Raw genomic sequence first — 14,076 nt, 5'->3', positions numbered from 1 at the left:
CTTTGCGGAATGACGGAGATTGCGAAGTTGGAAAGTTGAAAAGCTCTGAGACAACTTCTCCAAGTCACAGGACATGTCACAGACGTAAAGAACCTTTTCGCTGCTCAGTTTGTGGTAAAAAAAAATGTTCCTTATGAGAGCACTTTGAAAATACACGCACAGAAACACACGAGGGGAAAACCTTTTGCATGCTCAGTTTGCGCTAAAAGCTTTTCTTATAAGTAGTTTAAGTAGTAGTTTTTATCCTTTACATTCCTACCACTTCATTTTCTACATTACGGTATTTTTCCTTCTTATTGTTGAAAATACCATAATGACACAGTCCTGTGATGGCCTTGATATGAAAATATTGTACTGTGAGATTTTGAGAATTAAAAAGGGCATAAAATGTGAACCGTCACAATACCGCCGCTAGGGGGCGGACGGATGTGTCACGGATGCTATGTTGCGAAAACTACCGTCGAAGAATAAATGGCGGAAATTGGTGACGTGCTTTTTGGTCGACGGTCAAGAGACAAAGCAGCAACGTTGAGCTCTCGTACTTGTGCTCCCTCCGACTAAACATGAAATAGTTGCTAAATACTCGGACTGTTTGAAAGCGATGGCGTCGCACAAAGAGCAACTTCGTCGAGCGGGAGATGAGAACGAAGGACAAGCACGACAACCGGACGCCATTTTGTCGCCTCCCAGTGCTGCACTGCACATTCGAGGTTTGGCTTCTTCAACAGACGATCGATTGCTTCATTTCAACGTCGAAACAAGTATCATTTTTTTAAAGTAACATCATTGAAGTCGAATTGAAATGACCAAAAGGAGCAACACAGTACATTACATGATTACAGTATGAATGTTAATGTCTTTATGATATCTTGGCAATGATTGTTTTTGCTGTGACTCCTGGTAGCATTATTTTTTGCCTTGAACGGCTCTTTGACGTGAGTCATGCACTGTGCGTAGTTCCTGTCCTCTTCCCCGATAATAGGCTGTGATCGGCATTTCTAGACGAACCCAAACCATAATCCTCAGTGCAGGTTTATCAGGCAGTAGGACACACTTTACGTCTTTTCAAATGCAGCAACTCCAACACTGCAGAATTAACAGTCCAATGTGGCTAACATGTCGTCGGCGATTCACGGCAATATAACCTTTCAATTCTTCAATAAATACTTGCAACAAAACTGCTCATTTACAACTCCCCGACTGACGATTTGTAAACAAAAAAAAGTGCAGAGCTGTATTTGAACCATACAAGCTACTCCATAAACTGGTACACATTCACAGGCACACAACAACTGACAACATGAACAAGCAGTAGGTGAAGGAGGCAAGGAAAAACTCCCTCGTGTGTGGGGATTGCAATTGTAACTAAACATACCGTGTCTACCGTACATTGAAACAAGAAAATAAGGTTTTTCTACATTCCAAATAATATAGACCAAGTTGAGGTTAGCATAACAAAATTTAAGATGTGGCCTTTCAAGGTTGATAGATGTTTTGGCCGACTTGATTTAGTTGACGTGATCTGTTATCTGAACAAGTTTGGAGGCAATCAGGCTTGGGCAGCCTCAGTCAAAATGGAGCTTGGTTTACCCAAAAATGGGATTAGCTGCAGTTTATTCAGGATTTAAACTACTTCAACATTTAAGTGGACAATCTATGGAAAAATGTAAGAACTTTGAGAAGAGGGCAAATACCCTTTCACGGCACTGTGACTTACAATGCACGTCACGTAAATCACAATCCATCCTCGTTTCAGTCGGCCGCTGCTCAGAACATTCCACACGTGTGCTCAACCGACTTCTTTGTTTTGCTTGCGTCCCGTAGACGTCCAGCCGCCGGTCGGTCATCGGGAAGTGCGCCCGGAGCGCCGTGGCGTTACGGAGGACGATGAGGATCCGCAGCTGCCCCACGTTAAAGAGGAAGACGAGGAGGTCGATGTCAGCGAGCTGTCACTGAACGTGGTCGTCGTGAAGAGCGAAGACGATGAAGACGATGAAGACGATGCAGCCGAGTGGTCGCGGCTTCGTCGCAGTCCGAGCGGAGCGCCGGCGCATCGGCGCTTAGCGCCGGCGTCACATGGCAGCGACGTGGAGAAACCCTCGAGGAGCGCCACAGACGCCGAAGGTGATGACAGACTTTTGGGAAGCTCGATGAAAGATGCACGCAAAGAACATTTGACCTGCTCGCTTTGTGGGAAAATCTTTTCTTGTAAGTACAGCGTGAAGGAACACATGAGAACGCACACGGGAGAAAGGCCCTTCACCTGTTCCGTTTGCAGTAAAACGTTTGCTTGCAAGTCAAACATGGTGAGACACATGAGAGCGCACACGGGTGAGAAACCGACTTTTAATTGTTCGGTTTGCGGCGACACGTTTGCGCAAAAGGGCTCGTTGATCGTGCACATGGCGACGCACACGGAAGAAAAACGGTTTGCGTGCTCAATTTGTGGGAAAAGATTCGCTAAAAGAAAAAATATGACGGTTCACATGAGGACGCACACCGGAGAAAAACCTTACGGTTGCTCCATTTGCAGCGAAACCTTTGCCAAAAAGATCTCGTTGATTGCGCACACGGCCACACACACCGGAGAGAAACCCTTCACCTGCTCCGTTTGCGGCGAAAGCTATTCGTACAAGCGGAGCTTGAATATACACATGCGGACACACACAGGGGAAAGTCTCATCAGTTGCTCGGTTTGCGGGGAACGTTTTTCGTACAAAAAGAGTTTGAAAGCACACATGCGGAAGCACACGGGAGAAAAACCTTTCACTTGCTCCATCTGTGGTGAAAGATTTACCTATAAGCAGACTTTAAATGCCCACAAGAAACGACACACGGGTGAAAAGCCCTTCAGCTGCTCAGTTTGCCGTGAAAGTTTTATTTATCGGCCAACTTTTAACGCGCACGTAAGAACACACACGGGAGAAAAACCTTTCACTTGCCCAGTTTGTGGCAAAAGCCTTTCTTATAAGCACAGTTTGAATGAACACATGCAAACCCATGCAGAAAAACGCTTTATTTGCTCCGTGTGCGGGCAGCAATTTGCTCAGGAGGCCTCTCTGAGTGCACACGCAGCAACGCATACGGGAGAAAAACCTTTCACCTGCTCCGTTTGTGGCGAGAGCTTCACGCAAAAACAATATTTGCTCAAGCACATGAGAAGACACACAGGAGAAAAACGCTGTACTTGCTCAGTTTGTGGCAAAAGTTTTGCCTCGAAGCAGCATCTGAACGTCCACATGTGGACGCACACGGGAGAAAAACCCTTCAGTTGCTCAGAATGTGGCGAAAGCTTCACTCAAAAACAATATATGGTCAGACACATGAGGAAGCACACCGGAGAGAAACCTTTCATTTGCTCAGTTTGCGGTAAAAGTGTCACGTCCAAGCACAGCTTGAAGGCACACATGCGGGGCCACACAGAAGAGAAACCCTTTGCTTGTTCCGTTTGTGCCAAAAGATTCACGAGCAAGAGAAATCTGAACGTACACATGAGAACGCACACGGGAGAAAAACCCTTCAACTGCTCAGATTGTGGCAAAAAATTTGCTTTCAAGCAAAACTTGAACGCGCACATGCAGACGCACAAAAGGGAATAAACACTTTTTGTTTTATTTTTATTTCACTTAAACCTCTTCTCGGAAACGTATGTTTCCTGTCAGCGAACATTTCCGTTTCGTTCTTTGGCTGCTGTTTGGAATTTTGTCTGGTGGGGGGGGAAAAAACAGATTCAATGGACTTTTTCTAGCTGTAACAAAAAAAGAATGTTTCAAATGAATGGTGTTCTGGTTCAAACGCGCTCGTTTCTCTTGTTACCAGTGGTGGGAAATAAAGTACGAATACTCTATTAGTCTACTTAGTACAGATTATTCAGATAGCTTTGCTTTCCCTGAGCATTAATTTTCAGACTAACTACTTTACTTTCTACTCCTTACTTTGTCAAATCAACATTCAAATTAGTTAGTTAGTAAATTAGTTCAAATGGGACCGACCCAAATGTTGGGGTTATTTATTTCACCCACAAAGATGGATTAAATGAATAACCCACAAACAAGCCCACTTTATGGCTTGTTGTGTACAATTTCCTGTTTACGACAACTGTTTGTTGTTCGGCCACATGAATGATTCGTATTCATATTCTAACCTGAAAAAAGATCAACAAATGAGACATATTTCTTTCAGTGTTTGCCATTTTGTTTTTGTTTTTTAAGGGCATGCGTTGTTTTGAAAGCATTGCGGTAGATTGGCAACAATTAATCAGCAACGCATCGAACACCAAAACGAGGAGAATTTCAGCCTCTCAACAGTAAATATTTCACGTTTCTGTCGTCCTCCATGAAATTAGGCGGAATATCTTTTCGTCACCATCTGCTTTTATTTTTGAAAATAATGATGAGCATTTTTTGCTGATTTTCTGACAGATGTTCAGACCAAATCAGAATTGATTTGTTTTTCAATAAAGGGATGAAAAAAGAAAAAAAAGGAAGTTCAGTGTGAGCATTATGTAAAGAGGGAAATGTGTTGTTTTATGTAGTGCCAAATTATTATTGTCTAATACTGTAATTGACTTTTGTTATTAAGTATCCAGGTTTGACTTAAATTAAGGAATTGAATCAATATTTGAACAAGCAAAGAAACGTCTGTGCTGTTAGTAGAAGTTTTCTCCTTTTCCCATTTAGTTTTCTTTGCTCGTCGTTGAACTTAACAAGCGATGCAGTTGCAAATCCCATTGCAAACCTTTTGTTTACGTTTCCTTCCATTCTTTAGAATGTTTTTGCATTTAATATTCCATTTGTACCACGTAAACTCTTGTATGATTGCAAAATGCCCGTTCAATAAATGACTTGAGGCAAATGTTTTGGGTCGTTCACGTTATTTGCAGACACGAAAATTCGGAACTTTTGCGGCTTTTCTTGCATTCAACAAAATCAAATGTAAGTAAGCAATTCTGCATTAAATATACAAATACTACATGTATGCAGAGTGGCCCCCCGTCAAATTGGGAATTTCAACAAATACGTTACACTCTCGCACTAAAAACAGGGTTTCTTGTTTATTTGGGACAGTCAACTCATGAGCAAATTCTCGATTTAAGTTGTTATAGTTAACATTATTATAAATCTGTGTATATATACGTTTCAATATGTTCTCCATTTTGCGTAAGAGATGTTTGTATTTATGTTTTGTGTATAAAGCACATCGACTGGTTTTTTCGTGCATGCATTTATTCATTCATGGGGTGTTTCTGTCAGTAGGCCAGTTGTCCAATCACCGGAGTGCGTATTATGACGTCATGTGATGACGCGGCCAATCGGTGCGGATTTGACGCGGAAGCAGTTTCGCTCCGGTAGCTTTTCTAGCGTTTTTTCTATCCTCGGGCTTCAGAATTGCTTCATTAATTTCACTACCGCGTCTTGTTGAATTCCGATGGACATTTTAAAAACTTTGCTTGTTGTGTGGACTTGTAGGAAGGAGCCGGACCACCGAACATGTGCGTTGCAGCGTCTGGTGAGAGAAATGTTTGTGTATTTGGGCGAAACCAGCTGGTTCTGAAAGATTTGCCGTTTGGAGAAAATATGCCTCATGCTCAAAGTTTAAGTCACTGATATAACATCAACATCCAAGTGCCTTTCAATGAATTGAATTGCATTAATATTGTTTCCTGAGTTATAAAGGGATACTTGCCTCATTTAGTCATTTTCAACAGTAAGATATTTTGTCTATAATTAATGTCATAACTTTATTATTTTTCATGAACAATTAATGCCTTTAAGAACAAATTTTGCCACTTGCTGTCGACTGAAGATGACATCACCTGTGCTGAGGAAACCGGTAACGAGTCGTTGCTAATGACCATTCATGGCTCAGTTTGCTGACCAAACCCAGAAAACAGGTGAGCCCTGATTGGTCGTTACGTATTATCACGGTTGTCGACTGACAACTTTGGCTTTTAGATTTTCCGTTGTTATACAAGTCAGCTGACGAGCCGAGGTTTTCTATTCTTTTATTCAACAGCTAAACTTTAAAGTCACTGACTCAAGTCATCTGTTGTTATGCTGCATGCATTTGTTATTGTTAGAACAAAATGACAAAAGTTTTCAGCAGAAAACTGTTAAAATTTGACAATGTGTCCTTTTAACAAGCGGTTAGTACAGAAACAACACAGAGAAACTTCACCCATGCTGGTCAGCATATGATGTCATCATATACAAAAAATGTGTCATCATCATGTCCATTCGTTTCAAACGTTGAATCCTATTTTCTCGGAAATGACACGAGACCCTTTGCAAGAACTGAAACGGCCCCCGACAGGAAACCAAACTCAAACTGTTTTGTCTTTGTTGTGTGTCCGCATGTGTGCTGTCAAAGTGTTCTTATGAGAGAAGCTCCTCTGGCAAACCGAGCATGTGAAAGGTTTCTCTCCTGTGTGTCTTCTCATGTGTATGTTCAAACTGGGCTTGGAAGAAAAGCTGTCGCCGCACACTGAGCAACGGAGCCTTTTTTCTCCCGTGTGCGTTTGCATGTGGGATTTCAAACCGTGTTTGTAAGAAAGGCTTTTGCCACAAACGGAGCAAGTGAAAGGTTTTTCTCCTGTGTGCGTCGCCACGTGCGCAACCAAAGTCACCTTCTGAGCAAACCCATGGCCACAAATAGAGCAACTGTAGGGTTTTTCTCCCGTGTGCCTTCTCATGTGCTGGGTCAAAGCCGACTTATAAGAAAACAATTTATCGCAAACGGAGCAAGTGAAAGGTTTTTCCCCCGTGTGCGTTCTCATGTGCATGTTCATGTTTTGCTTGCACGTGAAACTTTTAGCACAAACGGAACAAGTGAACGCTTCTCCCGTGTGCGTTAGCATGTGTGCTGTCAAATTGTGCTTGTACGTAAAACATTGGTCACACACGGAGCAACGGAAGCGTTTCTCTCCCGTGTGCGTCCACGTGTGCACTTTCAAGCTGCTCTTGTGAGAGTAGCATTCGCCGCAGCGTGAGCAGCTGAAGCGTTTCTCGCCGGCGTGCGTCCGCACGTGTATTTTCAGACTGCGCTTGTGAGAATACCATTCGCCGCAAACGGAGCAAGTGAAAGGTTTCTGTGCGGCCGCACGCGCGATCAGCGAGCTCTCGGCCCGATCGCCACCCGCGGCGCCCTGGGCGGGTTTTGCGCCGGCGTGCGTTCGCATGTGTCTCACCATGTTTCCTTTTCGAGGAAAACTTTTAGCGCAAAGTGGACAAGTGAAGGGTTTGTCTCCGGTGTGTGTTCTCATGTGTGCCTTCAGGTTCCACTTGTAAGAAAAGATTTGAGCACAAACGGAGCACTCAAACAGTTTTGGGCCCGCGTCGTCGGTTGCCGTCTTTTCGCAGCTTTCCAACCGCTTGCCGTCGCAGCCCGCGTCGCTCGCGTCTTCCTCGTTGTCGATATCCGACAGTGGCGCAAAAAGCTGGTCTGGGGATGCCCCTCCCCCGCTTGGGCTGTCGCCATGAAGACGTGACGACTCGGGCGGTTCGTCTTCGCCATCTTCACTCTTCACCACAACCGCAGTCAGCGGCAACCGGTTGACATCAACCTCCTCTTCTTCCTCTTTCACATTGGGGGACTCTGGATCCTCCTCTTCCTCTTTAACGTGTCGAGCATCTGGATTCCCCTCCTCCTCCTCCTCCTCCTCCTCCTCCTCCTCCTTCTCCTCCTCTCCTTGCAAGGCTAGAAAAGCAACACACATGAATGAATCTACAGCAGTTGTCAATTTCCAAAGCAAAGGGCAATAACGCACTACAAGCACACGAGTTCTATAACGTTTAGCGGATCTGCAGGCAAAAAAAAAGATTTGCGACAATATATGACATTGTCTTAGCGGAATAAGAATTGCGTCCCGACGGATATGGATTATTGTTATGATGGGCAAGCATCGATACCAAGTATCAGGATCGGGTCGATACCGGCCTTGTTTTTAGGTACTGGGAGGGCCAACAATTTAAGTCCTCCTCTGTCGTTAGTTAACGGCAAACTGCGACAGTTTGACACGTCGGCGAATCATCATCTGCGTCAGAAAGAAAGGTTTTCTTTCAAATGTGTCATTATGTTAAATGAAATGTAAGCGCATGGGCGTGGCCAGTTGATTTTCGGACAAGAAAAACAGGCAGGCGAGACTAAGGCAAAACTTGTGAACGGGCTCGCTATTTCGCCGTAAATATACTTAACAAACCTCTGCTGCTTTGGTGTTATGTGACTGGCGATGTTGTGGCCGGGATCGAATGAAGGGAGTTTCTCCATATTACAGTCCACATTCCAAAAACATGTATTAAATCAAGGCTAGAGGACCATGGTTGGTCCCCAAGAGCCACTGCCTCCCTCCTTCAACACAGCTGACCCAAATGATGAGCTCACCAGCAAGACTGGGCTTGTTCGACTCAGGTGTGTTGGTGAAGGGAGACGTTGAAAACGGGCAGGACAACGACGCTGGAGGACATACTGAAGACTAATAACTGTCCTTGTGTGTGGTTGTTTGTTTGCGTCGTTCGCACAAGTAGTTTTGTCGATCAGTGACGTTGTTCCCGCTCACTTCCTTGTTCTCCACCAATCACAAGCCACGCGTCCGCTCAAGGCCCATGACACCGGAATTTAGTAGCACACAAGTTATTTGTTATTATGAGTTGTTATAATGTTTCTAATAATGTATTTTTTTTGTTACTATTTTGCTAATAATCTAAGCAGCTGGTACTTTGGTTTTACTATGCATCAAAACTGGTGGCACGAGCTGTACATGAACTGTTTTGCTTTTTCCGACTCTGCTCGAGTGAAAATGCGCCAAAAGTGGAAGAATGGTCAACGTGGGGACAGACCTGGGACGAGTAACGCGATCGGTGCCTTGAAATCGGCGTCGAGTAGCTGTCGCTCGTTTACTCGGCAGAGTTGCTCTTTGTGCGACGCCATGCTTCTTGATTAAATGTGGGTTTTCTTCAAGATACGGCTTGTTTCATTTGGTGGCCGCAAGTGCAACGGCGACGACGACGAGTTCGCTTTCGCCTCCCATTGTCAGTTTGACCAACTTCCGCCTTTCTGGTTCTTCCACGACGAAGCTAAAGGCAGACGTCCAACATAAACAGGGCGCGCCTCGACGAGATAATGTACGTCATCGTCAGCGCCATCTTGAATGTGCCAAATGTGGAGCGCCGGCTGACGGTGACTCGTTTGTTGCTTGGAAATAAAGTCGAGCAACCATTTTGCACTCAGACACATCACATGGGATCAAGACTGAAGGATGACTTTTCGTTGTGTTTAGTTATCCTAACGACCGGAGGTGTCAAGTAAATAAGTATAAATACTAAATTGTTACCTTACTAAAGTAGGCGTTTCCATACTGTAGTGTTTATTTCCCAACATTTTTACTTCTACTCTTTACATTTTCAGGCAAATATCTGTACGTTCTAATCTTACCGTTTTAAAAATGTTTAATATATTAATAGTTAATAACAGCGGGCTGAAATACGTAGCCTTCAACGTATCATTTTAAGACAAAGTTGTCATTATGACCTTTCGAAAAACGTTTTGGGAGAGGTGTCCAATGAGCTCCTGTGATGCGGAATTTTGTAATCCCTTGCATTTACTTGAAGTCGTTTTAAAACCATTAATTTTACATTTGTACTTGAGTAAAAAGGGTGTATCGACACTTCACTCTTTATAAAAGTCCTCCTAAACCTAAATATCTATACTTTTACTTTACAATGAACTTTGGTAACATATTTTGAATTAAATTTGTGACAATTACTATGGCAAACAAAGCAATCATCCCCATCCAAAGGAATTGCCCCAAATTATACTGTAACGCTTTGTTTGGTCAACAAATATTCCTCATGCTATGTTTTTCCAACAATAAATGGCTGCTTGCACAGTGTACAACTGGAAAATCGGTCACAGGCTTTTCTGCTTCTCCCTCTCCAGCTATGAACGTCATTAGTAGTTTAATTGATTATACTGCAAATCAGCAAATATCAAAACTACTCCTTACTTGCTATTTTTTTTCAATATCCAAGAATGAAAGCACAACATAAAAAGACAAAAAAAATTAAAGAGCTTTCAACTATTTGATGTTCTCAGATTTAAACAAAAAAACCGGCAACATTTTCACCTCTATAAAAAAAAAGGTTATTTTCACCACAAACTTTATTTACAAAAACAGTGGAGCAGATTACAAGATATATTCCTAAAATAGTAAATGGTGTTTGATGAATATGAAGCCTGCATACAACAATACTCGGAGGTGTTGTGGAATTTTTAATTTGGCTGTGTGAAACAAAGAAATGTGTTTTTTAATAAAGCATCTGATTTGGACAAGCATTCTATAAGAAAAAAAAATCCCCGCCACTAGCATTTTAATGCAATTGGGCAGGAAAAAAGTTTATTATCTGCTGCGTTTCCGCATGTGTGCAGTCGAAAGAGCTTTTACCGCAAACTGCACAACGAAATGGTATTTCTTTTGTGTGTGTTCTCGTGTCTATTCATATCAGATTTACTAGAAAGGCTTTTAGCGCAAAGCGAGCATGCGAAATGTTTTCTCCAGAGTGCGTCCTCGTGTGCCGAATCATGTTTTGTTTCACAGTGAATCTTTTACGACAAACTGAGCAACTAAAAGGTTTCTCGCCTGTGCGCGTCCTCGTGTGTGTATTCAAATCGTACTTATTGGAAAAGCTTTTACTACACACAGAGCAACTGAAGGGGTTTTCTCCTGTTCGAGTTTGTTGCTCTCCTTTTAACTATTGAGTGTTTTTCTTTTAGCGACCACACATCCGGCGTCGCTCCTCGTCTCCCGCCTGGTCAACTGCCGCCCTTTTCTTCTTCGATGGTGCTTTTACGGCTGCCAAGTTTGCACGCATGCGCAATGTGCTTTGTTGTTGCCGGACAGTTCCGCATACGTTTCGGGTAACGAAGGAAAATCGAGTCGGGCGATGGGAGGGGGAGCACCAAAATGTTGAAGACATTGGTGAGGGAGCGACTCATGGCGGCCGCCGATGACATCTTCGAACTGTTTGAAAGAACCATCGCGTCGTACGAGGAGCAACTTTGTCGCGCCAAAGAGGAGACCGAGCGACACCGATGGCGACCGGAAGCTGTTTGCAACTCCCAAGTTGTCACACGTCGCAACCAAGGTAAGCTCATATGGAAACATTTCCACTGGCACTGACCAGGTAGCGGGCAGATGTTACGCACGTTTGTGTTGACGAAACGTGGAGGAAGTCATGTTGAAGAAAAGGCCTGTTGTTCACGGTACATTAACAACCAAACGGTAGCAGCCTCGTCTGTAAGCAGTGGCCTCTCGTACGGTATTGTCTCATTCTTGTTTGTTTCGTTTGGATTCATCGCTGGCTCAAGGAACCTTATTATTATTATTATTATTATTCATTTTTTAATCTAAAGTGAAAGACATGAGATCAGTTTCAGCTCGACTGTTTGAGCAGCTGGTTCTGATATGACTCATCGATGGTTGAATCCAAAAGGTTGTGCTTTATAAATGGCACTTTCTCTCTTTGTAAATCTGTAACTTTGTGTTTTTGCTCTTTTGACTTTTAATCTCAATGCTTAACCAACCTGCTTAGATAAGCATCAAATAAAAAACCATTAGGCAGCATAACATACACAATAATAGTGAGTTAATAAACAGTAGTTGGGGGAAAGTGAAAGTAACGCCAAATATTCCTTTTAGCCATGAATCGATCATTTACTGTAAATATCCAATCGCCGCCGCCCCATGTGATGTCATGGCATGCGTGACCTTAACTTTGTCGGTGCGCCAGGGACCCCCACCGTCAAAGAGGAAGAGGAGGAGGCGGCCGTCAGAGACTTGCCACTGAACGTGGTGGTGGTGAAGAGTGACGGCGATGAAGAGCAACCAAGCGAGTCGTCGCAGCTTCATCATCACAGTCCAAGCCGAGGACCGCCGCCGCCAGACCCCCCGGCGCCGTGGTCACGCGGCCCACGCGCGGGAGAACCTTTGGGGAGCGACGCGGATCGCCGAGGTGACGACGGAGACGTTTTTGAATGCTCTCAGAAGGAGACAACTGACGCGGCTCCGAAACGTTTTAGCTGTTCGTTTTGTAGCGAACAATTTACACGAAAGTCCAATATGAGGACACACACGAGAACGCACACGGGAGAAAAACCCTTTGCTTGCCCAGTTTGTGGCGACGCGTTTGCCCGCAAGGTCTCGTTGATTGCACACACGGCAACGCACACCGGAGAGAAACCTTTCAGTTGTTCAGCTTGTGGCGAAAGCTTTTCTTATAAACAGACTTTGAATGCACACATGCAGCGGCACACGGGAGAAAAAGCTTTCAGTTGCCCGGTTTGTGGCGAAAGCTTTGCCCGGAAGGAAAACATGATAACACACATGAGAAGACACACGGGAGAAAAACCTTTTTGTTGCTCAATCTGCGGCGAAAGGTTCACTCAAAAGGCAACGCTGGCAGCACACGTGAGAACGCACACGGGAGAAAAACCCTTCACATGCTCCGTGTGCGGCAAAAGATTCACTCAAAAGTCAACACTGTTAGCACACATGAGAACGCACACGGGAGAAAAACCCTTCACTTGCTCAGTTTGTGGGAAAACGTTTTCTCATAAGCACAATTTGACGGCACACGTGAGGACACACCAACATGGCGACCAAGCGGTTAGCACGTCTGACACCCGCTTGTGAGATTCTGGGTTTGAACCCTGGTTCCGACCTGTGTGAAGTTTGCATGCGCTCTTTGGGCTTCCTTGCACATTTTGACAAAAAGCGCTGAAAGACATTATAACAATATAACAATTAAACAAATCCATTCAAATGTATCGTGAGCGTTTGTGTTTTAGTCTTTGGATATGGGTTTCTATGAACTTTGCTTTCTTTGGCTGACTGGTCAATTAATGACTTTTTTCTTCCACATGCTGCTGACCATCGCTTAAAAGAATACGTCGTACAATTGTCAATATTTCGTGTTTCTTCCTTGACATCAAAGTGGTGCCTTGAGATACAACTTTCTTTTGTTCTGTTAAGCATGCTCACAAAATAATTGCATCTCTAATCATATATATATATATATTTTTTTTTAAATCAAAATATACATGGACGCTTTATGGAACTTTTTCAACTCTTTTCCTGAGGATAACAACCGTGTTATTTATGGATTTGGATTATAGTATATTGTAAAAGAATAAGTCACTGTGGCCATTCATGTGTATGGCGTTCGTCATCACAGAGGTCCACTAATATTAGTATTAAAAGGACCACTCAACAGGAAGTGAGACTCTTGCTCACTAAAATTTTAAATCGGCGCTCAAAGGTGGCGTTGCCTGGACGAGCGCTGGGTGACGAATGGGAAGAGGGTTGGGCGTGGTCTGGCTGTGATTGACAACAGCGACTCACGAAGAAGGCGTGGACAAGAATGAGCCGATGGGTGGCGGCGTGACGTCATGCGGAACAAGTGACGTAGTATGTATCGTCTCGTGTCTGGGGAGAACAAACAGGCACAACGTTTAAGTTTAAATAAACAGAATGAAACATTATATATTAGTATACTAGGGTACAACATAAAGGAAAAAAATCAACACCACAAATATCACAATACCATGAGTTTCATATACACCCAAATAACTTTGTTTTTTTTTTTTTACAACTATTGACAGTTTTCAGAGCCTTTCTGTTATAGTCATTTATGAGTCTAATATATCGTATCGTATCAATGTGAAAGTGTGCGAAGTTAGGTTTTTGATTTCCATACTTGCATTTTTAATAATAATAATAACAAAAAATATCTTCATTAACGTACGTCTCTATAAAGATGCCCAATAACTAAATCTACTAAAAAATCTTTCCATAAAGTCCGAGTGTGTGCACGGATCCAGAAGAGATGTTGAGTTGCCTCTGGGTGGTTTCCACAAATGTGTCAATGTCCCTTTTGAACTTGGTCAAATCATGCTTGGCTGGATACTATTTTATGTAAAATGTTAAAGGTCACTTCGTTCACCTCTGCCAGCAGACGGTCTTGCCGCAAAACGGCCGCCGGGTGACGTTGTATGCGATTTCGCCGTCGTCAACGCACCAACGAA

The 14,076-nt window shown here is 43.5% G+C and overlaps 2 protein-coding genes across 3 annotated transcripts; one reads left to right on the top strand and one right to left on the bottom strand.

Moving 5' to 3' along the window:
* The first annotated feature begins 449 nt into the window (after positions 1–449).
* LOC147173173 (uncharacterized) lies at positions 450–3,715 on the top strand. 2 transcript variants are annotated; one of them, XM_086075485.1, is made up of 2 exons: positions 450–761; positions 1,825–3,715. In XM_086075485.1, exons 1-2 carry the CDS (start codon positions 602–604, stop codon positions 3,597–3,599), a joined length of 1,935 nt encoding a protein of 644 aa, XP_085931611.1. In that variant the 5' UTR covers positions 450–601; the 3' UTR covers positions 3,600–3,715. The 2 variants fall into 2 exon arrangements, with proteins under 2 accessions (XP_085931611.1, XP_085931612.1); XM_086075486.1 differs by having other exon boundaries at positions 452–710.
* A 1,976-nt stretch (positions 3,716–5,691) lies between these two features.
* Positions 5,692–9,065, bottom strand: LOC147173172 (uncharacterized). Its single transcript, XM_086075517.1, has 2 exons — positions 8,835–9,065; positions 5,692–7,695 (listed from the first exon to the last, which is right to left on the bottom strand). Exons 1-2 carry the CDS (start codon positions 8,923–8,925, stop codon positions 6,323–6,325), a joined length of 1,464 nt encoding a protein of 487 aa, XP_085931643.1. The 5' UTR covers positions 8,926–9,065; the 3' UTR covers positions 5,692–6,322.
* Positions 9,066–14,076: the final 5,011 nt, after the last annotated feature.

Source organism: Leptonotus elevatus, chromosome 5 (genome assembly GCF_054856555.1).
Source record: "Leptonotus elevatus isolate MCC_2025b chromosome 5, RoL_Lele_1.0, whole genome shotgun sequence".
Lineage (NCBI taxonomy): Eukaryota > Metazoa > Chordata > Actinopteri > Syngnathiformes > Syngnathidae > Leptonotus > Leptonotus elevatus.
Note: the sequence above shows the minus strand (reverse complement) of the source record. Positions and strands in the feature narration are given on the sequence as shown.